Source organism: Cuculus canorus, chromosome 1 (assembly GCF_017976375.1).
Source record: "Cuculus canorus isolate bCucCan1 chromosome 1, bCucCan1.pri, whole genome shotgun sequence".
In the NCBI taxonomy this organism is placed as follows: Eukaryota; Metazoa; Chordata; class Aves; order Cuculiformes; family Cuculidae; genus Cuculus; species Cuculus canorus.
The window spans coordinates 2,768,307-2,791,192 of record NC_071401.1 but is presented as its reverse complement, the minus strand read 5'-3'; the positions used below and the strand labels follow the sequence as shown (position 1 = coordinate 2,791,192).

General features: G+C 42.4%; 1 protein-coding gene across 2 annotated transcripts in view; it reads right to left on the bottom strand.

The window, feature by feature from the left end:
- The window catches only part of COL4A2 (collagen type IV alpha 2 chain), a 158,231-nt gene that overhangs the window by 106,335 nt on the left and 29,010 nt on the right, over positions 1-22,886 (bottom strand). For both annotated transcript variants that reach the window (XM_054076435.1, XM_054076428.1), the window contains exon 4: positions 928-1,008. In XM_054076435.1, the coding sequence (XP_053932410.1) occupies positions 928-1,008 (81 nt within the window). The remainder of the gene's footprint in view (positions 1-927; positions 1,009-22,886) is intronic.

The window sequence follows — 22,886 nt, the reverse complement described above, 5'->3', positions numbered from 1 at the left end:
TGGGATGTCTGCTGTAAACAAGAGTGTTCCTTGCCTCCCACCTACATTGCGATTTTCCTACCACCTCTTCCTCCACTCAGACGTGGAGTCAGGCTTAAGGAATGCGATGGGAACAAGAACTGATGGCCTGCTGCGTAGAGGAGAGGCAGAGGACTAAAAAATCTTACGAGGTTCGTGATAGCAATAAGAGCATATGACCCGCTGCCGCATCTCTTGCCTGACCTATTCTTAGAGATGGGTGGATGGAAAAGGCTGAGTCACTGTCTCAGCTGCAGAAGACCAAGATGTACAGAAGAAGCCTGCCAGCCAAGGCTTCAAGCCATATAGGACAGGAACTGCCCTATTTCTTGGAGCTCATTGCAGCAGGTGGCTAATCCCCTCCACCCCATCTCCCTTTCTCTGCCTCATTCTGCACTACTCCCCGAAACAAGGAACAGACTGTAAGCAACAACCTAATGCCAGAATTCCCAAGTGGTTCCCTTCCAGCAAGGATTTCAGAGTTTGCCTGCACAGTTCCTTTTTGCTTTAATGGAAATCACATGTATGGGGTATCTTTTCATCAGGTACCATTTCATTAAAAATATGTTACGAGCATTACTGAGTGATTTTGTCCATATTTATTTAGCATTGTCACCATCCAGTGATGCTTTAGCACATAGCATCCCTAAAATACTGATCTGATCAGCTTGTCATGGCTGTCAGGTCCCTTGGCCTTGATCTTTGAGAGAAGAACCTGCTGCATTTCATAACAAAGTATTTCTTCTAATCTAGAAGCTCTTGAGGAAGTAAGATGAAATAACAATAACTTTTTCCTGAAAAAGAATAATTGTTCGAACACTCTTAGCAGTCTGACGCAAGTTCATCTAGAGCAAACAGCATTGAACTGGTACCATCAAGAATGTTTTACAGGAAAAAAATGTTACTTACACGGCTTCCTTTTTCAGGGAAACACTGACATCCTCCACTGCAGTCTCTGCCTCCACATGGTCCCGTGTAAGTCTTTCCACCCTGCATACCAGAACATAAATAAAACAAATTGTTAAAAGCTTGTATCTGGCACAGCACAATAAGCTTTGATTAGCGGACTCACTAGGAACTTGCCCAAACAAAGACTGGGATCAGATCTATGGCTTCCAGTTGACATCTCTTTAATCAATGCTTAGAAGCAGCCGTGAGTGGCTTTCCAGTTCTTGGAGACCAGCATCAAGAAATATAATGTTACTCTATTAATTTCCCTCCACATTTTCAAAACATTGCAGCTCCACTCTGAGCAGTATCTCACACGTGTCTTTTCGACACATGCAACAGATATCGTATCACAGAGGTGCAGCTGCTCGGATTCTTCAGGAACGTGGACTAAGTCCTAGGTCACAATGCAGCACATCCTCCTACATGTGCTCTAAACCTCTGCTATATTTTAAAATATTTATGGGTGTGCATAAAGGAAGATGTAGGTATCATGTTTCAAATCACAAGCCAAACTCCTACCCTTTCCTACCTAAAACTTAGTAGCAACCAACCACTGTGACCTAGAAGTCAGACCGAGATTAAGTAGGTGGCTGCAGTTACAGCTCTCCTGCCTGTACAGAAAATATTGCCTGGGCTGCAAATATATGGATCACAAAATATGCACCACTCCATGCCAATCCCTGGATGCACTTCAACAGATTAGAGCTCAGATGACATCTAGAACACACGAGATGCAGCAGCCACAGTCACTCTTGTTCATGGTGCAACTTCTATAACTGTAACTTAATTAGGAATACTGTGAAGATCAGCCTGCAGACCACCTAAGCCCAGGGTTTTGAACCCCTAAAAGTGCTCTGGCAGCCTAGTAAGTAATTTGGGGAAGGAGGATTCCTCATCACTGTCTCCAAACCTGTTTTTCCCAACAGCGAATACATAACGGAGCCAGAAGAAAAAGAAAGAAGGACAGAAGTCCAGTGGCTACAGGAAAGACATTTTGAAGCCACAGCTAAAAGGGCAGCTGCTAATTTTCACATGCACTGCTCCTAAGATAAAACCTCAAAGCACCCCAACTATAGGACATAGAGTCAGGCTCCGTTCTCTTGCCCTCCTCCTCACTGGAAGAACATTGAATCCTTCATTGCACTGTGGCAAGGACAAATGGATTCTTCACTTCTCCTGCCTCCTCAATAGCTTCACCACATCATCTCTCAGACGGGGGATGACATAGGTATAAAGCCTCCAAGACGGGTGCTCTGAACTGTTATGCTATTGCTGAATAAAGGCAGTGATGCTGCCATTTCTTCCCCAGGCCCTGACTCAAGGTGCTAAAACAAAGAGAAGGACCAGCACTGCCATGCTTAGCATTTTTTTGTGTAGCTGTAAACAATCACCTATGCAACACTTGGGGTTGTTGAGTCACATTATTCAGGTGTCAACTTCCGCTGTCACACCACTGAGAGTGTGAAAACACAGCTCCAGGCTTTGGATTCCTCCCTGGGAGCCAAATGAATAAAAGGTATGGAGCAGGTACCTGGCATTGCCTAAATCCTTCTTTGGTTATATTTGTATAACAGGCTCTCAATCTTATGGCAAGCAGAAATATAAAGTTCCCAAAGCAAGTTCTTACACTTGTCATAAAATTATAGAAGAGTTTGGGTTGGAAGGGACCTTAAAGACCATACAGTTCCAACCCCTCTGCCACGAGCAGGGACACCTCTCACCAGATCAGGCTGCCCAATGCCCCATCCAACCTGGCCTTCAACACCTCCAGGGATGGGGCAGCCACAACTTCTCTGGACAATCTGTGCCAGTGCCTCACCACCCTCATCGTGAAGAAATTCCTCCTTATATTTAGTCTAAATCTGTCTCTCTCCAGTTTATAGCCATTGCCCCCAGTCCTATCACTACAAGCCTTTGTAAACAGTCCCTCCCCAGTTTTCTTGTAGATCCCCTTCAGGTACTGGAAGGAGATGGTTCCTGTATGTATTGCAACTATTATCATATATTACAATATTTTTGTTTTAGCTTTCTATGTAATTCTCACATTTCATGAAATAATTAGCCTTTTCATACTGATGAAACAGGTCCACAGAACTGAAACCATGCCCTGAGTTATTTAAAGGTTAGGGGATTCAGGAATTCAGGAAAGTATTTCACAGACTTAACAGTGCACTATGTCATGCTACGGACTCTGCTTTATGTTTAGGCTATTGTTTAGAGGAAGTAATAAGCCAAGACAGTTCTATAAACTCCAGCAGTCTGCTTACCTTTTAGTTAAATGTTTGGTCACAAACACACTGTCTCAGTGTTTTTTTGTTTTTTATTAATCTATTTGCAGATCACAGAATCACAGAGTGGTTTGGGTTGGAAGGGACCTTAGGCATCATTCAGTTCCTCTGCCATGAGCAGGAACACCTTGCACCAGACCAGGCTGCTCAAGGACCCATCCAACACGGCCTTCAACACTCCCAGGGAGGGGACAACCACAACCTCCCTGGGCAACCCAGGCCAATGTCTCACCATTCTTATCACAAAGAATTTCTTGCTCATGCCTCATCTAAATCTGTCCCTCCAATTTATAGCCGTTTCCCCTCAACCTATCACTCCAGACACTTGTAAGACATCCCTCCCCAGCTTTCTTGGAGGCCCCTTTCAGGTACTAGAAGCTGCTCTAAGGTCTCCCCAGAGCCTTCTCTTCTTCAGGCTGAACAACTCCAACTCTCTCAGCCTGCCCTCATAGCAGAGGTTCTCCAGCCTTCTGATCATCTTTCTAGCCTCCTCTGGCCCCATTCCAACAGCTTCATATCCTTCTTCTGTTAAAGGATCCAGAACTGGACACGATACTCCAAGTGGGGTCTCACAAGAGAGGAATAGAGGAGAAGAATCCCCTCCCTTGCCCTGCTGGCCATGCTTCTTTTGATGCAGCCCAGGATACGGTTGGCCTTCTGGGCTGCGAGCACACATTTGCTGGCTCATACTGAGCTTCTCATCCGTCACCACCCTCAAGTCCTTTTCTGTAGGGCTGCTCTCAATCACATCATTCCCTATCCTGTATAAATGTGCATCTTTGGCCCAGTATTCTTCACTTCTCAGAGTTTCTCCCTTATCCCCTTTTCGGAAATTAAGAATAGCTCTATTCATTTTCATGGACACCATGCAGACATAGAGCATGTGTGAACATAGTCTTCTGCAGGATGCAGATCTTCATTAAGAAGTATTGTACCCAGTATTGCAGCCATCAACAAGAATCAACTCTGAAGTTCTAGACAGCTGTTTTAGTCAGAGCTGTAAATAATAAGATATCCCAGGCTAATAGTAACAGACTGACAGATTCAGTAATTTTATCATGTGAGTTTTAATTGTGCCTGCTGAGAAAACAACAAGGAGAACAATAAACTTATTTCTTCCTTAATTAGCAACGGGACTCTATATTTGGTAAACAGTTGCTAAAGAGAAAACAGAGTCTGAATCAGAACTACGGCAAGATATTTGTGCAGTTATTAAAGAAAAGAGGATGCTGCTAGTACTTATTTCAACTGGAAAAAGTTCAAGGTCTATTGTTTGTGTACTATCCACCATCCAACATTTTAAATTGCATGCTGTAACAATACCAGCAACTAATGTGGGGACACATTGTTTTCTTCCACAATTTTAGGAAGCTTTTTTTTTTTTTAATTTTTTCATTTTATGTCCTTTTATGCACACAGATTCTTCAGATAATGAGGCGAAAAATCTGGAAAAATTCTCCAAAGTCAGGGAACATAATGGGAGAACATTTGAGACCAGCATTAATATATCTCCTCTGGACAAGTGACCCTCCCAGTACCTGAAGGGGCTACAAGAAAACTGAGGAGGGGCTGTTTACAAAGGTTTGTAGGGATAGGACGAGGGGCAATGGGTACAAACTGGAGAGGGGCAGATTTAGACTAGACATAAGGAGGAATTTCTTCACAAGGAGAGTGGTGAGGCACTGGAACAGGTTCCCCCTGGAAGTTGTGGCTGCTCCATCCCTGGAGGTGTTCAAGACCAGCTTAAGCAGCCTGATCTGGTGGGAGGTGTCCCTGCCCATGGCAGGGGAGTTGGAACTGGATGGTCTTTAAGGTCCCTTCCAACCCAAATGATTCTATGATTCTATATTTCTGTGATTAATGGATAGTAACAGATTATTATGATGATTATGCTTGGCCTGATGTTACTAGGAAGTTAAAGTATAAAACATGATGTTTTTTTAATTTTAAAGAATAAATCTGTTAAAGTTCCTTGTAAAACTTTGTAAAAAACAACTATCCATAAGAACACGATTAAGATGAAAGGATATCAAATGGACATTTATCAGTCACAAATTAGTATATATAAACCCCAGTTTAAAATTTAGTGATGAATAACGTAGTTTTAAAGTATCAAAAGTATCTCTTTCCTGAGGAAAACAGATTTCTGAGAATATAACACCAATGGTAGCGTCCGAATGCAGTTTCTTGATGTGAGACAGGTACCTGGAATATTCTTTGGTCATTCAAGAGAACAGTCTATTCTAGAACACAATTGACCCCACCCTGATACTGGCACCTAAACTGATCAGCCGTATCCTTCCCAGAACGTTCATCTGTAGACAAACAGATGTAAGGAGATGAACAAACAGATGTAAAAAGATGAACTAGAGATATGGTGTGAACACAAAATGGGTTATACCATTGCACTGGTATGTGAGCTCTCTCTGTGTAAGGTGAGGTATCGCTTAATTAGAATTAAGTTGGGGAGCCAGACCTCAAATAAGAAAAATGTGTCCAACAATATGTAATATTAATGAAACATAACCATCATGAATGACAGGGTGAGAAGGCAGCCTTTGGAGGCAATGCTGTTTCATTTAGACAACTGTAACGGTAAAATTGCTTAGGTAATAGAATCAGAAACACTAGCTTTTGAGTATAATAAAACTGAGAGCAATGACAAAAAGGTAACTCGGAGTAGGCTGTGTATTTGGGAGGAGTATAGGCAGAGAAAAAGAGGTGCAAGTGTGGTAAAAAGGTGGAAGAGAAAAAAGAAGAATAGGGTATTCAATTAGGTGAAGAACGAAGACAGTGAGAATACGCTAAGAGCAAGAGCTGGTTGCCCAGATTGGCGTTAGAAGCCCCATCCCTGGAAACATTCAAGGTCAGGTTGGATGGGACTCTGAGCAACCTGATTTGGTTGAAGAAGTTCCTGCTCAGTGCAGGGGGGATGAACTAGATAACCTTCATGGTCCCTTCCAACTCAAACCATTCCATCATTCTGTAAGAGCAGGGACATCTGTAGGCAGTGGTGATGTTGACCTGTGGGCACAATCCCATTGGAAGTCCCCTTGGGAGAGTCTACAGCTCTCTCTATCAGGTCTGTCCCTGAAAATCTTGCTGTCCGAGGGTGGAATAAGAAGGGATAAAACTGTAGGGAAGGACAGGCCTACAGCTGAATACAAGTTGCAGGAGGAAAGGCAATAGAATCACAACTCAATAGCCCAATTTATAAGGCAGTAATTTTATATGAACACTAATACTAGAACTAAGCAATAGAATTGTAATTCAGTGTTTCTTGCAGTGATGTAGAGCTGTGAACTAGTACTACTAATAACAGCATTGTGTAACTTAGCCAATTAAAGTATTATTAGGGTCTTACAGATGTGTTCTTTAATCAGCAAACGTCATAAGTTACATCTGACATCTCCAGTCTAACGGAGGGGAATTGGATTTGTGGTGTAATACCCTTCTACAAAGCTTCCACTTCATCCTGAAGGCACCAAAGCTCATTGCCCATCTCTTTATACTGCTTCTGATCATGCACACAAGCATGTTCCACCTCGCCCATGTGGGGTCCCGATGACTTGCTCTGGGATCTGAAAACCATGCAGAGATCAGCACACATGAAGGGCTTGAGACAAGACCCAAGCTCTGTGGGCAAGTAGCATACATCTGCTTTGGTCCAAAGTATTCAGAGCTTGGAATCTCTAGAAGAGACTTACCTCTTAGACTTACTTAGACCAGCATAGAGCAGTGCAGAAAAGACAAGTATCTGCAATTTACTCTCTGCTCTCTTTTATTCACAAACTTAGTTATCTCCATAGGGGCCTCTATAAGTACATTGAGCTTATGGAGCCTGACCTAATGGAAAATGTGGTTATAGCTCCTTTACATTTTTAAAATAGAGTTGGAGAAGATGATCATAGAATCACAGCATCATCAGGTTGGAAAAGACCTTAGAGATCATCAAGCCCAACTGTACCTGTCTACTACTAAATCAAGTCCCCAAGCATCTCATCTACCTGCTTTTTAAACACCTCCAGGGACAGTGACTTAATTACCACCCTGGGCAGCCTCTGCCAGTGCCTGAGAACCCTTTCAGTGAAGATTCAGTGATGATTATTTCCTCATGCCGAATCTGAACCTGTCCTGGTGCAGCTTGAGGCCATTCCCTCTCGTTCTATCACCTATCACTTAGGAGTAGAGACCAACCCCCACCTCACTACATATCCTTTCATGCAGTTGTAGACAATAATAAGGTCTACCCTCAACCTCCTCTTCTCCAGGCTAAACAATCCCAGTTCTCTCAATTCCTCCTCACAAGACTTGTTCTCCAGCCCCTTCACCAGTTTTGTTACTCTTCTCTGGACGCACTCCAGGACCTCAATGTCTTTCTCATAGTGAAGGACCCAAAACTAAACCCAAGATTCGTTGTGCAGCCTCACTAGTGCAGATTACAGGGGGAGAATCACCTCCCAGGTCCTGCTGGCCACACCATTTCTGATACAAGCCAAGATGCTGTTGGCCTTCTTGGCCACCTGAGCACGCTGCTGACTCATATTCAGTCAGCTGTCAACTAACACCCTCAGATTTTTCTCTGCCAGACAGCTTTCCAGCTACTCTCCCCCAAGCCTGTAGCGCTGCACAGGGTTTTATGTGATGGGGTAGAGGACTGAATAGAGAAGTTTTACTCTGCTCCATTCATTGCACGCAATAGCACAGAAGTCAGCACAGTCTCTTGGGAAATGGGAGACTGAATTGCAGTTGGTGATGGTGAAAATCAAACATACACCTACCCCTGGGAAAGCTTTAACCAGCAGGTTGTGAATGAGCCAGGAAGGGATAGCGAAAGGGAATGAGGAAAGCAATAAATGGAAAAGGACAAAAGGGACTTTTCCAACTCTCCTTTTAATATTTTTAGATCACTGTGCTGCAATAAATATTACGATTGATGGTTCAAGGAATGTGAACACTACTTAACCAAAAGCAAGAGGAAAGATTAAGTGCCAACTGTGTCTGTGAAGCTTTTGTGTTCACCTACTGCAAACACCTTCTCATTTTTATTTATGTGAAATAGCAACCATAAAATGTGGGTGTACCAGCCAAACTCTTTTGCTTCCCTCTCGCTTTCTCATTATTTTTTTTGTCTCAAAACAGTATTACTTAAGTTAGTACATCTTCAGCCAACAAAAGACAACTTTTCTTCTGAGAATTCATAAAAAATTCTACTTTTAACTTAAATGCAGTTTATTTCAGTCCAACTCTTAACCCTCCCCAGCCATATATACAGTTCTCTTTAAACTTTACTGCACACTAATGATTTATTTATTACTAATCTTGGCCGTGTTTGTGTAATTGTTATCTCTGTGTGCCCATTCAAGTGCCTTCACTTCAAGGGTTGGTATGCAGAACAAAGGCACCCATATGACAGACCTCAAAGTACAGTTCTACGAGCACAGAAAGACCAGGAAATATAAGCCATTTCCTTACATATTACGGAAATCATAATAAAAATATTGTAACCTGGAATCAAAAGACTCTGTGTGCTGAGATTTTCTTTGATAAAAGTTGTATAGGTTGCAGTTGTGCATTAATGTCTGTCCTGACCAGTCCCGTTCTGCTCTCTCCAACAGCAGTTCTTCTGAGTCAAGCTACGATTCACCAAGAGAGGCTTTAGAAGGTCTGGGAGCTTGCTGAAAAGTCAAATTCTGACTGGGGGGTGCTGGCGTATCGCATGCCTCCGCAGTGCAGCAATGAGCAGCACATTCAAACACTTCACGTGAGACTCCAGCCTGGAAGTCCCGAGGGGATTCCTGGCATGCCTGCGAGGCAGCCCTCTGTGTCACTGCCAAGGAGACCAGACTGACCCACACCTCCAGCACGGACCTCTGCTTCCACATTTGACCTTCAGCTAATTTCACATTTGGTTTATAAGGCTCTGATAGGGAAGAATTAATTTTCTGCTTCCTTTGAAAGAAAGGAGGAAAAAAATAAAGTAGAAGCATGACAGGGTATTCCTGCTGTTGATAAACCAGACAGAGAGTAACATCATTGGTTTCAAATGTAACCACACAGTTGTGTTTGCTCAAAACCAGCATGTTACTCCTTAAAGAGACGAAAACATTTGTTGCCTGGATGCCAAACTTATTTCTCTAGAAACATCTATAAACAACCATTCAAAACAAGTGTGGTGAACGCTGTCAGTGGGGGAGGCCTGAGCTGCCCAGCATCAGGCTTCGTCTGGAAAATACTCTGTCCTCAGAGTTACGATGTCAAAGAAGGAACCAGTCATCCAAAACTCCCTGCTTGCAACCCAGTAGCTACCAGTGCACCGGGCAGTAAGATCACAGTGAAGACCTTACTTGGCAAGGGAAAGAGAGAGATAAATTGGCACATTGAGAGAGGAAGGAAAAGATGTGGGTGTGGATTCTCCCTCCAACAGTTCTGAGAATTATTTCGCTAAGAAATAATTCTTTCTTTCATATTTGAGCAGGAGCCAGAACCTTTTCTAGACTGGATGCATGTCAATTGGAATAATTTAGTGTGTGACCTCAATGTCATATGAATGTTTACACTTTCCACTAAAAGTAGGGGGAGCCATGTATGTACACATTCTTCAATGAGAAAAAACCTGGAGGAGGAAAATAGTCTCAGGAGGAACAGGAAGAGACTTACCACCATCCATACTGAGATAAAGCTGGGAAAACTGAGATAAAGCTGAGATAAAACTGCCTAATGCAGTTTTCTTAACACAATGAGAGCAGCGATGCTTGTGGCAATCGATTATGCGTTATCAAGTGGTGCAGAGTTTGAAATGCCATCTGCCCCTCCTGATGTACAGAGAAAACTGGAAGGCAGGTTGCCAGCAAGCAAGCAGTTTGCTTTAGTCTGAGTCTTGACAGGCATGGTTCCTATCATTCTCCTTGTCAGCAGAGGAGGAGTATCCAAAAGTAGCACTGTTCCCAGGGCCTAGGATGCCTGTGCTGGATGTCTGGGGTGAGGAAGGAAGGTGTTGCAAGAGTATTCAAAGCTTCAGATGCTGAGAAGACCCCAACAGATGGAAGCTTGTTTTCTCAAATGCTCTCAGCCAGTATATTCAAGCCAGCAATGGGAAATATGAATAGTGTACCTCTCAGAAGTGAAGCTATAAAAGACTTTCCTCTTATGGGCTGGCTTGTGGCTCTTGATTATATGAACTTTCTGGCACATGGCTTTGATTTGAAGGCTGCACAGTTTCATTTCAAAGTGAAACTTCACAGCTCTACACATTCCCTTTACTCAAGGTACTATTTACTGTCCCCTCTTCAAATTAAGAAGTTATCTTGTCACAGTCTGGAGACACTGCCATGTGACAACTGCAGAAGCCACGCATGATATAGAGTGAACCTGCCTTTCACATTTTCTTAAAGGCATTTATAATTCTGTGGCTTTCATCCAGACACATATTTACCCAGCAAACCAGATGGAATTGAGAAAGAGCTGCTGTGATGGAGTAGGTGTTCAAACAAACAAACAAACAAAACCCACAGGTCTTTAAGAGGCTCAGAGAATAAATCTAAAAAGCTACTTAGAATCATAGAATCATAGAATGGTTTGGGTTGGAAGAGACCTTAAAGATCATCCAGTTCCAATCCCCCTGCCATGGACAGGGACATCTCCCTCTAGATCAGGCTGCTCAGGGCCCCATCCAACCTGGCCTTCAACACGTCTAGGAAGGGGGCAGTCACAACTTCCCTGGGCAGCCTGTGCCAGTGCCTCACCACTCTCAGCATGAAGAATTACTTCCTAAAGTCTAGTTTAAATCTTCCCCTCTCCAATTTGTAGACATTCTCCCTTATCCTATCACTCTATGCCCTTGTAAAAAGTCCCTCTCCAGCTTTCTTATACGCCCACTTAAGGTACTGGAAGATGGCTGTAAGGTCACCCTGGTTGGTGATGCTGCAGGAAAACTAAGCTCTCTGAAGAGCACGCAGCCATGGCTGAAGATATCTCTTACATCCTACAAAGGGGCAGGTATCACATGGTCATCAGCTGACACCCATAATATCCCACAGTTATTACAGGAGGACAACAGAAGTGTTGCTCGTGAGCTCCCCATTTTTAGTTTTACCAACTTAAAAATTAGGCTTGCTTGCAGGTATGAGTCTAGAAAGACTTTGAAGCTGGAAATGTATTAATTAAGGTAAGCAAAGGTACACGTTAATTATTACTATTAGCTAAGGCAAGCCTACTGGCTTCTCTGTTTATCATGAGAACTCAGACACGAGGCGAGTATGTAGATGCCTACATATAAGTGACTTCATGTCAACTGTCTCTTTGTTTGAAACAGGAATTTTTAGCTACATCTAAAAGAAAGGTAGAAGATGCAGAAGCAGCTGAAGGATAATCTGTATTCAAAAGTTAGGATTTCTTTTGATATCTTGTTAAATTTGATTCCATCTTTCGAAATGCAGGAAAAAAGAGAAAAAAGAGAAAGGGAAAACTAACTCCCATTTTTAAAACAGGAAAAAAAGAAAGGTTAACAATTTGAAGCTGAAAGAAGGGAGATTCAGATTAGCAATTAAGAAGAACTGTTTTACTATGAGAGTGGTGAGACACTGGAACCGGTTGCCCAGAGAAGTCATGGATGCCCCCTCCCTGGAGGTGTTCAAGGCCAGGTTTGATGGAGCTTCAAACAATGTGATGTAGGGGAAGGTGTCCTTGCCCATGGCAGGTGGTTGGAAGTAGACGATCTCTAGGGTTCCTTCCAACCCAAACCATTCTGTGATTCTATAACACGGCATTCCTCATCTAACAAGATGATGATCTTTAGACTAAGAGTGCTGAGACTTCTCAACATGAGCCCTTATTCCCAACACCCCATCCCTAGAAATAGACTGTATCTTCTCAGAAGCTACTTAGATGGCTTTAAGAAGTAGTATTGCAAGAGTCAGAAGATGTTTTCTAGGTATCAGTGATGAAGAAAGTGCTCTGACTTGGCAAAGTTGATGTAATCACTCATTAGGGAGGCTAGACTGAATGTTGCAGTTTGTTTCTTTTCTAATTTTTATTCTATTATTTTATTTTATGCAAACCACTGTACATTTTATATTTGATCTGCACAATTATAAAGGCTTCTGCAAGACACAAGTCGGTGGACAGTTTAATCAACTCATACTTTGGACGGTGTAATCAGCGCATATGTGCAGCTACATCGCACAGCGGACCAAAAGTATTTTCTGTAAAGAGATGAGGGTAAAGACACTATCAGCCCTTAATCTGAATTTGGCTTTTGTCCAATATCTTATATTGCTGCAATAAAATCCCCCTTCCCATCCCTAAGAACAGAAAGGCATTTGTTCACATACTGGTAGCATAATACTGAAACACAGCATCCAGTCATTAAAGTAGCAATTTCTAAATTTAACTACTTTTAGTTTCCGAAGTCTAGTCATTTTTGGTTCTGGAAAGACATCCAAATAATGATATCATTTGCTTCAAACAATAGAAAGTCTGGATGCTATTCTATATATGGAGATTTTTTTTAGTCTATTTATAAACCACGCCAGTTATTTGACCTGTCTAGTTTACTCACCTACGTAAACTGGCAGACTCAGGAAACTTACTTAAGAACATATTTTTCTTACTAACTGGCAAACCTTAAAAGTTGCTAAATTATCCTTAAAATATTCATCAACTGATGAAAACCCATCTGCACCTATTACACTAAGAACAAATCAAACTGCCAACGTAGGAAACACTTTTGCTTTTGAACCAGCAGCAACACAATTGCATTCGCCCGGCTCATGGGGAAGGGAATGATAGAAACCAGCCGTAGAGCTGTTTGCATGGCTGCATCGTCTGTATTTGTTCAGTGCAGTGAAACGGTGCCAGGGTTTCCCAAAATGTAAGCAAAACCACTGAGACTTTATTCCAGTTTCATGATTTCTACACTTACTTAAAAAATGCTTGGTTGTGTATGAACTGCATTTACAAATCAAATTAGTTTGTTAATTTTCCACTAAAGAATAGCTATTTACAGCCATAACCTGCTGACCTGGTCCTTATTCATTCAGAGATCATGGGAGAATATTTTTTTTATCCTTGGGACACTTTTGATGGACTTTTTTAATCTTCTTGTGCCTGCAGAATCAAATATAGGAGAAAGAGAGCTGAGTTCTTCCTGTAAAATTATTTACTAAACTGCAATTAGAAACATATATAGAATCATAGAATGATTTGGGTTGGAAGGGACCTGAAAGATCATCGAGTTCCAACCCCACTGCCTTGGGCAGGGACACCTCCCACCAGACCAGGCTGCTCAAGGACCCATCCAACCTGGCCTTCAACACTTCCAGGGATAGGATAGCTGGGCAATCTGTGCCAGTGCCTCACCACTCTGAAAACGAAGAATTTCTTCCTCATGTCTAGTCTAAATCTCCCCCTCCCAATTTAAAGCCATTCTGCCTTCTCCTATCACTCCATGCCCTTGTAAAATGTCCCTCTCCAGCTTTCTTGTAGCCCCCCTCAGGTACTGGAGGCTGCTCTAAGGTCTCCCTGGAGCGTTCTCTTCTCCAGGGTGACCAATCCCAACTCTCTCTTGTTTCCTGTGTAAGCTGTACACTCAACCTGACTTACAAAAAATAACTCTGAATTAGAAATCTAGCAGAGACAACCAGCAGACTGAATTTATGCGTTCAGCTTTGCTATAAAGAACTTTCTCTTAAACTACTTGTAGGTTGAGTTTGATCCAAAACGCCCAAAGCCCAAGAATGGATCTTAGAAATACTTTATCAGCAATGGTATAGAGATAACCTGGGACTGCAATGATCATGATAAAGGTTCATAATATTGCTCAAAGAAAAAAAATCAAGCTCTGTCTCTTTGCCTGCCTCCCTCAAGCTTCACAGATTGTATCTCATGCCTCTGCTTTGAACAGATCTTCAGATTAGAGATCAGTAATGAGATTGCTGATGTCTTGGGCAGGTATCAGATTATGAGGGGAGTGGTCAGGACTCTCTAATTTCAAAAACATAGGAACCCAGTGGCTTTTACCTGACATAAGATGCAAAACTTTGCTAAGTTCCAAAGCCTGGCGGAGGAAAACAGCTCTCCATATGCAGACTGAGGAATCAGGACTCTAGTGAATCATTACTGTGGGTATGGCTCAACCACTGTTCTCCAGGGGCCCTTTGCTCTCCCACACAAAGCCACAGCTCCATTTTCAGGCATCAGAAGGTAACAGAGAGACAATATTTTTTTCTTGTCTTTGTTTTCCCTAATCATGGAAAAGTCAATATATACTCCATATTTTGTCAGCGGGATAGATCTCAAATGCAGTAAGTTTCTGGAATGTCACTACTTTTCCCCTCTAGTGCAATCCTTTCTCGCCATTTACTTTTGTAAGAGACGTTCAACGCTTGAACTGCTGAAAGCACGGTAATATAGCTTCACTTCTGCCTCTTCCAGATCTTTCTTCTGCCTCTTTCCAGATCTGTTCTTTTTTTCCCAGCCTCCATTCTTTCCAGCCTCAACTCTTCCCAGCTGAGTTTTGAAAGGCAAATCTTTTTCATGAACAGGTAACAGTACTGATACATGCTTGATCCGTTATGAGGTTCTAAGCCCTATCAAACTTTGTCAGCAACAGCTGTTGTTCACAGATGGATCTCACCAAGCATGTGTTTGAGGTGGTGAGTCCTGATTGTTCAGCACCTGCAGGCTGCTAGCTAGAATCTCATTTCTGCATGTAATGAGATGTGCAATGGTTCGCAGAAAATTCCCAGTCGCTGTTTATATTGCTTAGTTTTTAATTTCTTCCCTTTTGTATCATGAAAGGTAAGAAGAGGGTTTCCCTAGTCATCAAATCCTGGAACCTGTTTAACTGAATTGGAAAGATGCTTAAACAAGCCTTAGAGGCATTTACCCCAAACCTCATCCTCTTTATTTCCTTAGTGTGCACTTACACACATGCAAATGCAATTTGTTTTCCAACTGTGAATTTTAATAGGTTTTGTTCTGGCTCTTTTCCCTTACTTTTATGTTTCTTCTGATGAACAGAGTCTTGGGTTCCACTCAAGCAACTGCTTCTCAGTAGCAGGAGATCCCGGATAAAATCCTACCTTTGTTCCAAGTTCAGTTTTGCCACTGAAACACAATCTTTTAGCACAGCTGGATTATTTCCCTCTACATCTCCTGGTTTTCCATGGTTTTCAATTGTTCACACAGTCCATTCAGAACATTTATTCTGAAGTTCTTATTTCTGATAACCTAAGCATAATATTTGTTTCCCCAGACTTTTTTTGACTGCTGTGCACTACCTTCCTTGCGCATGCATGTGCTCTTTCCTTCTCTCTGTACAATACTGAGGTTACCAGATCATTCTGAGAACTCCCTAGATTACAGTCACACTAAAATTAACCCTTATTTTGTGCATTAGTGATTCCTGCTGTCCAATCTTAATGCAGAACATTGGCTTTAGTAGCTTCAAAAGAGTGCTTCTTCCTACTGATATTTCTGTGCTTCTGCATTACACACGAGCCAGATTTTGGAGTCTAGGTCACCGCTGATGCAGCTAAGCAAGATACTATAAATATGGGCATGAAAAAAACAATCCTTGAAGACCTTTGTATGGTAGTAATAAAGACCCCTTATGGATTTCTGATGCCCTGATTCTTCTCACTCATCCCCAAAACTATCTCTCAGCCAGTAAATCTGAACTCAGCTGTCCCACTAAATCCAACCATATCCCTTAATCACAGAAAATGAACCTCTTGTTGCATATTGGAGAACTTCATACCACCATAAAGTGTGATGTTCTCGGCTGTGAATTCCTGCTACTGTGTGAGCTAGGATCCCATGACAAATGGGAAAGTTTGTTCTGTTTGTGCTGGTTTTTATTATCTTTAGGTAATTCACAAAACAGTTGTTCTGTTTTCCTCTTTAAGCCATAGCAGTAATATAAAAGTCATAAAAATCTACTGTGAAATAAAATCTCACAATAGCAGAAACCCTCATCCACTCCCAAATTTACTTATTTAACTCCTATAAACCCAAACCCCAGAACACTAGCTCTTGTATAAAACTACAACAAATATGACTGTTACCCTGCAATGGTAACAGCCTGACTCCCACCTGTCATCTTCTAGTAACAGAGGACCTAGACGAAACATGGCTTAAATAACTGCAAAGAACAGTTTATGACAGATGCTAAAAGAGTAATAGGATGCATCACACAAACAATTTTCAGGTCTTCTATTTTGACCAAAAAAATACAAGTTACTAGCCACCCCTGTTTTCTATCCTTTTAGAGTCATAGAATGGTTTGAGTAGGAAGGGACCTTAAAGATCATCCAGTTCCAACCCTACTGCCTTGGGCAGGGACGCCTCCCACTAGACCAGGCTGCCCAAGGCCCCATCCAACCTGGCCTTCAACACTTCCAGAGATGAGGCAGCCACAACTTCCCTAGACAACCTGTGCCAGTGCCTCACCACCCTGAAAATGAAGAATTTCTTCCTCGTGTCTAGTCTAAATCTTCCTCCTCCCAATTTAAAGCCATTCTCCCTCCTCCTATCACTCCATGCCCTTGTAAAATGTCCCTCTCCAGCTTTTTTGTAGCCCCCTTCAGGTACTGGAAGCTGCTCTAAGGTCTCCCTGGAGCCTTCTCTTCTCCAGGCTGAACAACCCCAACTCTCTCAGCCTGTCCTCGTATGGGAGGTGTTCCAGCCCTCTGATCATCTTTATAGCATCCTCTGAACCTGTTCCAGAGATTCCATTTCCTTCTTATGCTGAGGATTCGAGAACTGGACACAAGAGCAGAGCAGAGGAGCAGAATCACCTCCCTCGACCTCCTGTTTTTAACAATTCTATGCTTGCAAAGGGAGAGCAGTACAGTGCTGACATACTTTGCTGTGTCTATTTTGCTAGGAATAGCCGGCACAGCTGGCAAAAGGGAGGTTAACTTACTTTGCACTTCCACTCCCTCCCCACCACCTCCCATCCCAGGAAGGCAGTAGGAAAAAAGGAATTGTTCTTCTGAATTGCACATCCGTCCCGTCTCCTCCTGGGAAGAGACAGCTATTTCTTATCTTGGCTGTTTTACATCACTGAAATGTGAAGGGAGAGCTTGAAGGAAGGAAATCAGAGAAAAGACAGAGAGACCTCTATGTTTCAGAGCATTGGAGGGAACTGCTGTCTACGTTCCAGAAGGTTCAGGCAGTTGGTGGTGGTGGGGACAAGACTGATGGGCTAGAAAAACTCCACTGATAGAAAACCAGAACTTTTTGGTGAAAAGAAGACCCTGGATCTACTAGCTGTTCTTTACACTTTTCAAAAAAAAGACATGTCAATAAATACCTTTACATCATTTCAGCCTGCAAAGTTCTTGTCAATAGTGATTGCCCTCTGAGACCTTAAAGGAAAGATGTGTCTGTCTAGATTATTCATGCCTCAAAGACAGAAAGGAAAGAAAAACATCCTTTTTGCACTGTTCTAGGACACACTGCCCCAGGAAATAGGGACTTACGGCTAAATCTAGTATAAATATTGTCATTTGGTAATACTTCAACACATGACAGCAGGTTTAGTTTGCCTTCCCTCTGAGGATCATAAATGAACACATGGGTTCTCTGAGAAGACACAGAGAAATTTTAATTATCCCACTTAGGAGAAGCTCTGTTTGAAGGACACAGACTTGAAATACACTAAGTGGCAAACTTCAAAAAACTTGGAGCTGAAGATAAGCACCCAAAACTGAGAGTACTTATTTGAAGCTTATCTGGACTATTTGATGCTCTGCAAGACTCTACCAGAAATCCTGTACCAGCAGGCCTTCTGCGGTAGTTTCAGAACTTCCTTTCAGGCAAGAAACTTGATCTGTTTGGTGGCAATGCCTCACCTCTGGATCTTGCGTAACACTGAGAGCGTGGCATGAGAACATGAAAACCAGTAACTTAAGAAACTCCTGTCATCGAAGTGCTAACCAGATGTTTCAGAACTCGAAATTCCTCCTTGCAGCAACAGAAACTTGGACAGCCAGCCAGTTTCTCCTATGAAAGCAGATGGTCTGAAAAGCAGACCTCTCCCAAGAACTCCCTTAGACAATAAGTCTTCTCCACAGCCTAGAGAAGGAGCATCATCTGTTGGTATCAACTAGCGAGGGAAGAGAACAATGGAATAGGCTCTACGAGGCTTAACTGAACATTTCTTTTCTAGCATTTTAAACTTAGTTAAAAATAACTAAGTTAAAAAGTGTAGAAAATTGTATGCACAGACACCTTCACAAAAACTTGGATAACTTCCTTGGGGTAAATGCTGGTCCTAATAAACTGTCCTGGTCCAGAGAAGTGGAGAAATGTCTATGTGGGGAAAATAATTCTACGTGGATTAGTTCTTTCTTTCTTTTATTCCTTGAGGAAAGAAAGGAGACAATTCAGTGAGCCTGTTCTGTGTGGTTGGGGCACGTACCGGATCCTTGCACCACTGCACTTTCTGTAAAGGACCAGGAACACCGCAGGGACGGCTGTGTGGTAGCTGGAGAGACCAGAGAAGGGAGTAGCCAGGAAGCCGGCTGCCAGCACAGCAGTCACAGTCAGCAGCAGCTGCGACTAATGGCAAAACCAGTAACTGTAGAACATATGCGGACATCAGGGCTAGAGCAGGTTCGGCTGCAGAGGGTGCCCACCCCCTGAGTGACCTGGGAAATGGCAAACCACTACAGCTGTCACCCCAAGCTCCTGAAGGATGGTCTGACACTGCTAACGTCTTCCGTGACGGCAGTTCTGCCTCCTGCTGTGGATTACTTAGGTTTTCCAAAATGACGTATGATTAATTGGGAGGTAGAAAGAACAGGGAAGTGTAAAGATTTATTTGTTTAGGCCCTTTCATTTGATTCATTGTTCCTGCGGAGGGAAGTACTGCTCAATAAGAGAGTGAAATTTAGATTGCCAGATTTCTGGGTGGAGGCTCAAAACGGTGCAGTTTGTCTGGCTCTGTGAGGTGATTTGCTTTTTTTTGGGGGTAAGTAAAGCTAAAATTGCTTCTGACCTATAATGCTTCTTGCCATAGAAACATAGAATCATAGGATGGTTTGGTTTGGAAGGGACCTTAAAGATCATCCAGTTCCAACCCCCCTGCCATGAGCAGCGACACCTCCCACCAGACCAGGCTGCTCAAGGACCCATCCAACATGGCCTTCAACACTTCCAGGGTTGGGGCAGACACAACCTCCCTGGGTAACCTGTACCAGTGTCTCGCCATCCTCGTCATGAAGAATTTCTTGCTCATGCCTAGTCCAAATCTGCCCCTCCAATTGATAGTCATTTCCCCTAATCCTATCACTCCACACCCTTGTAAGAGATCCCTCCCCAGCCTTCTTGGAGGCCCCCTACAGGTACTGGAAGCTGCTCTAAAGTCTCCTTGGAGCCTTGTCTTCTCCAGGCTGAACAACCCCAACTCTCTCAGCTTGTCCTCATAGCAGAGGTGCTCCAGCTTTCTAATCATCTTCGTGGCTTCCTCTGGACCTGTTCCAACAGTTCCATATCCTTGTTATGGTGGGGATTCATAGTTTCATAGAATCATAGAATTGCTTGGTTGGAAAAGACCTTTGAGATCATTGAATCCAACCGTACACCATACATGTCCACTACTAAACCATATCCCTGAGCACTTCACCTATCCATTCTTTAAATAGCTCTGGGAACAGTTTTTCTTACGTTGAATTCCCTGCTGGGTTAGACATCAGTCTACCTGAACAGTGTGAACTGACACAGACCTCTAAAGAATCAATGCACACAAGCAAGCATCAAATCTAGAAACATCGCTATCTCATACATAGATGGATGTGATGAAGAGTAATTTATCACTTGGGTAGCTCAGCAAGGAAAGGCTGCTACTGCAATCACAGTGTCAAATTACTTTTCTGCCATTTCTATGCAAAAAGTACAAATTGGGAACAGCACAGACTCTGGCTTTCTGGCTTTATCTATAATAGAAGCTTTTGTCAGCAGAAGTTATATGTCTAATCCACAGATGGCTGGATCAGCTGGATTGCTGACCTGGCTAAAGATTGCTTAAATAGATCTACACTTAGCTAGGTGTCTAAACGATGCAGCTGAGATGGCACAATGCAACACTGTCAATTACTTCATAATAATAAACTTTCTTGTAATATTAAATGCCATAATAATATTCAAGTACATGCTTAGATGTTCCATGTTTTTGATTGTGTTTTAAGGTTCAAGAGGGATCATACAAACTACACTAATTTATTCTCCATATCAATTCAGATATGATGCTTTTTAAAAAAGTCATTTATCTGTTTCTCTTTTTGGAAAGAAACTTCAGTGAAAACTGAAATTCCAATGGAATTTATTCTTTTTTGAGAGCTAGCTGTGAAAACATGCAGAATTTTCTGCTTTCCCATAATAAAACTTCTTGGCCTCTAACACCAGAACTATCCGTTCCTCCGAGTGCAGAACATACTAATAAAATATTTATCGTCTAGGAAAGACGTTGGCAGTGTTTTTCATACCATCTGCATTCGGACTCCAGGACTTCTCAAGAGCTGAGTAAGGGTGCTGCTTGGATGGCTTTCAAAAGCTGGGCAAAGAGTGCTTGACATGCCAAGCGAGGTGCAGAGTCTGGGAGCTGAACTGTGTCTGAACCAGCAGCCCAGAGCACCTCACCCCACATCTGCAGCCTGGACATCATGTTCCAGCTTTGATAAAAGCATCCTCCTTGCCAATATTTCTCCAGTAGCTCCAAAAGCATTGATCATTCCTCATTTGCAGTGCTGAAACTGTGTTAGTATGTCAGTCAAAGAATCATAGAATAGTTCGGGTTGGAAGGGACCTTAAACATCATGCAGTTCCAACCCCCTGCCATGGGCTGGGACACTTCCCACTAGATCAGGCTGCCCAAGGCCCCATCCAACCTGGCCTTGAACACCTCCAGGGATGAGGCAGCAACACCTTCCTTGGGCAACCTGGGCCAGTGCCTCATCACCCTCGGTGTAATCCTTGGGCTCAAAACCTGCAAAAACTAATTGTGTGGTGTAGGAGACTAATAACAACATCAAAACCCATAAAAGCCCTTATTCAGCCAAGGCAAAGTAGGGAAAGACTATTAATACTGGCATTCATTTTGATATTTTTTTGTATTCAAAACAAAAATGTAGAATTGATTACAAAGAATGTTTTTCCCAGTTTTAACTACATGTTCTAGCTCTATACAGTCAGGTCAGAAAAAGTTACATGAACACAACACACTTTTTGTGTAAATACAAAGCAAAGAAAACATTGGTATACAAATGATAGGTCACATGAATTACTAATTTCTTATTTTTGATTAGGAAAAATTGGGGGGTTTTGAGATATTTTTCCATGAAATTTATTAAAAAAGTTTGAAATGTGGCTTCCTTTCTTTTACATTAAAAGTAGCACGCACCTTCAGGAAAACAGTAGTAACAGAAAGGTTGAGCAAGTTTCTTCTCCATCTCTCTGTGCAGACTCAAGGCACCCATGCTCTGAGACACCTCAGCCTCAGGGAAGTATGTGGAGATAAGACTGTGGGTTGGATCAACAGAATTGCAGGCCACGAAGATCAGCGAGGCTGTTTAGCTGTTTCCCCAGTATAGTTGGAGCCTACAGCTATCATTGCTGAGCCCAGCCTTCTGCATCAGATTGCTGGTCAACAGCAGAGGAGCATCAATGGAATGTGAAAGGCAGTTTAGGTATCACTTTGCCATCTGACCTCCTTTCCATGGAGGACTTTGGTCATGCTTCACTAAAATTGTCTTCCGCATTGAAGTTTTTTCTCCTGGCGTTCAACTGCTTCCTTTCTTTAGCACACGACAACACCTACCGCATAAGGAAAACAGGAGGTACCACAAGCAGCATGTAGAGCAAGTTCCTGGCTAGCAACGCAGAAAAAGAACATTCTTCACCTGCGTGCTCATTTGCAAAAGAGCAAATACTGCTGAGAGCTCCCAAGCCTCTATTATCTCTGTGACTGATGCTTTGTGAACAGCCAGCTGCAAAATGAACTTTGCAGAGTGGCTGAATATCAAATAAATGTGGGTTGCCTGGACTAGAGAACAGCACCATTACCACTTATCTTGTTAGGACAAAACGAGTTAGCATATTTGTCATTCTTTACTTGATAAATGTACGCAGACGCACAGGGTATGTAAGGACATAACATCATTTAATTCCATTTTCAAAAATAGCAAAGCTAAATATCTTCTCTCTAAGTGCAGCATATTCTAAAATTAGAAAAATAAAGACTGCAGAAAAGTTGCTGGGAGTTAGTTTTCCAATTTGATAATGTGAAGAATGGCTCTTTCCATCCTTCCTGTTCTCCTACACGTCTAACTGTTAGCAGGTAGACGGAAAGAGAGTTGTAGCTAAGAAACAGGGAACTGAGTTACATCCAAGTTCAAAAAAAAGAAAGAGGAGCTACTGAGCTGAAAGAAACTTGAGTCCAGTTTTAAAATAATATTACATAGGGTGGGACCCAGACTTACTTGAACGATGGCAATAACTCTTGCTTTCACAAGTGGGCATATTTATTCTTTGAATTCACAAATGAATTTGAATTCTCAAGTTCAAACCTGTGCAATCACCCCTTTCATTATCCTCCTTTCATCCTACATGGAGGAGACCTACAAG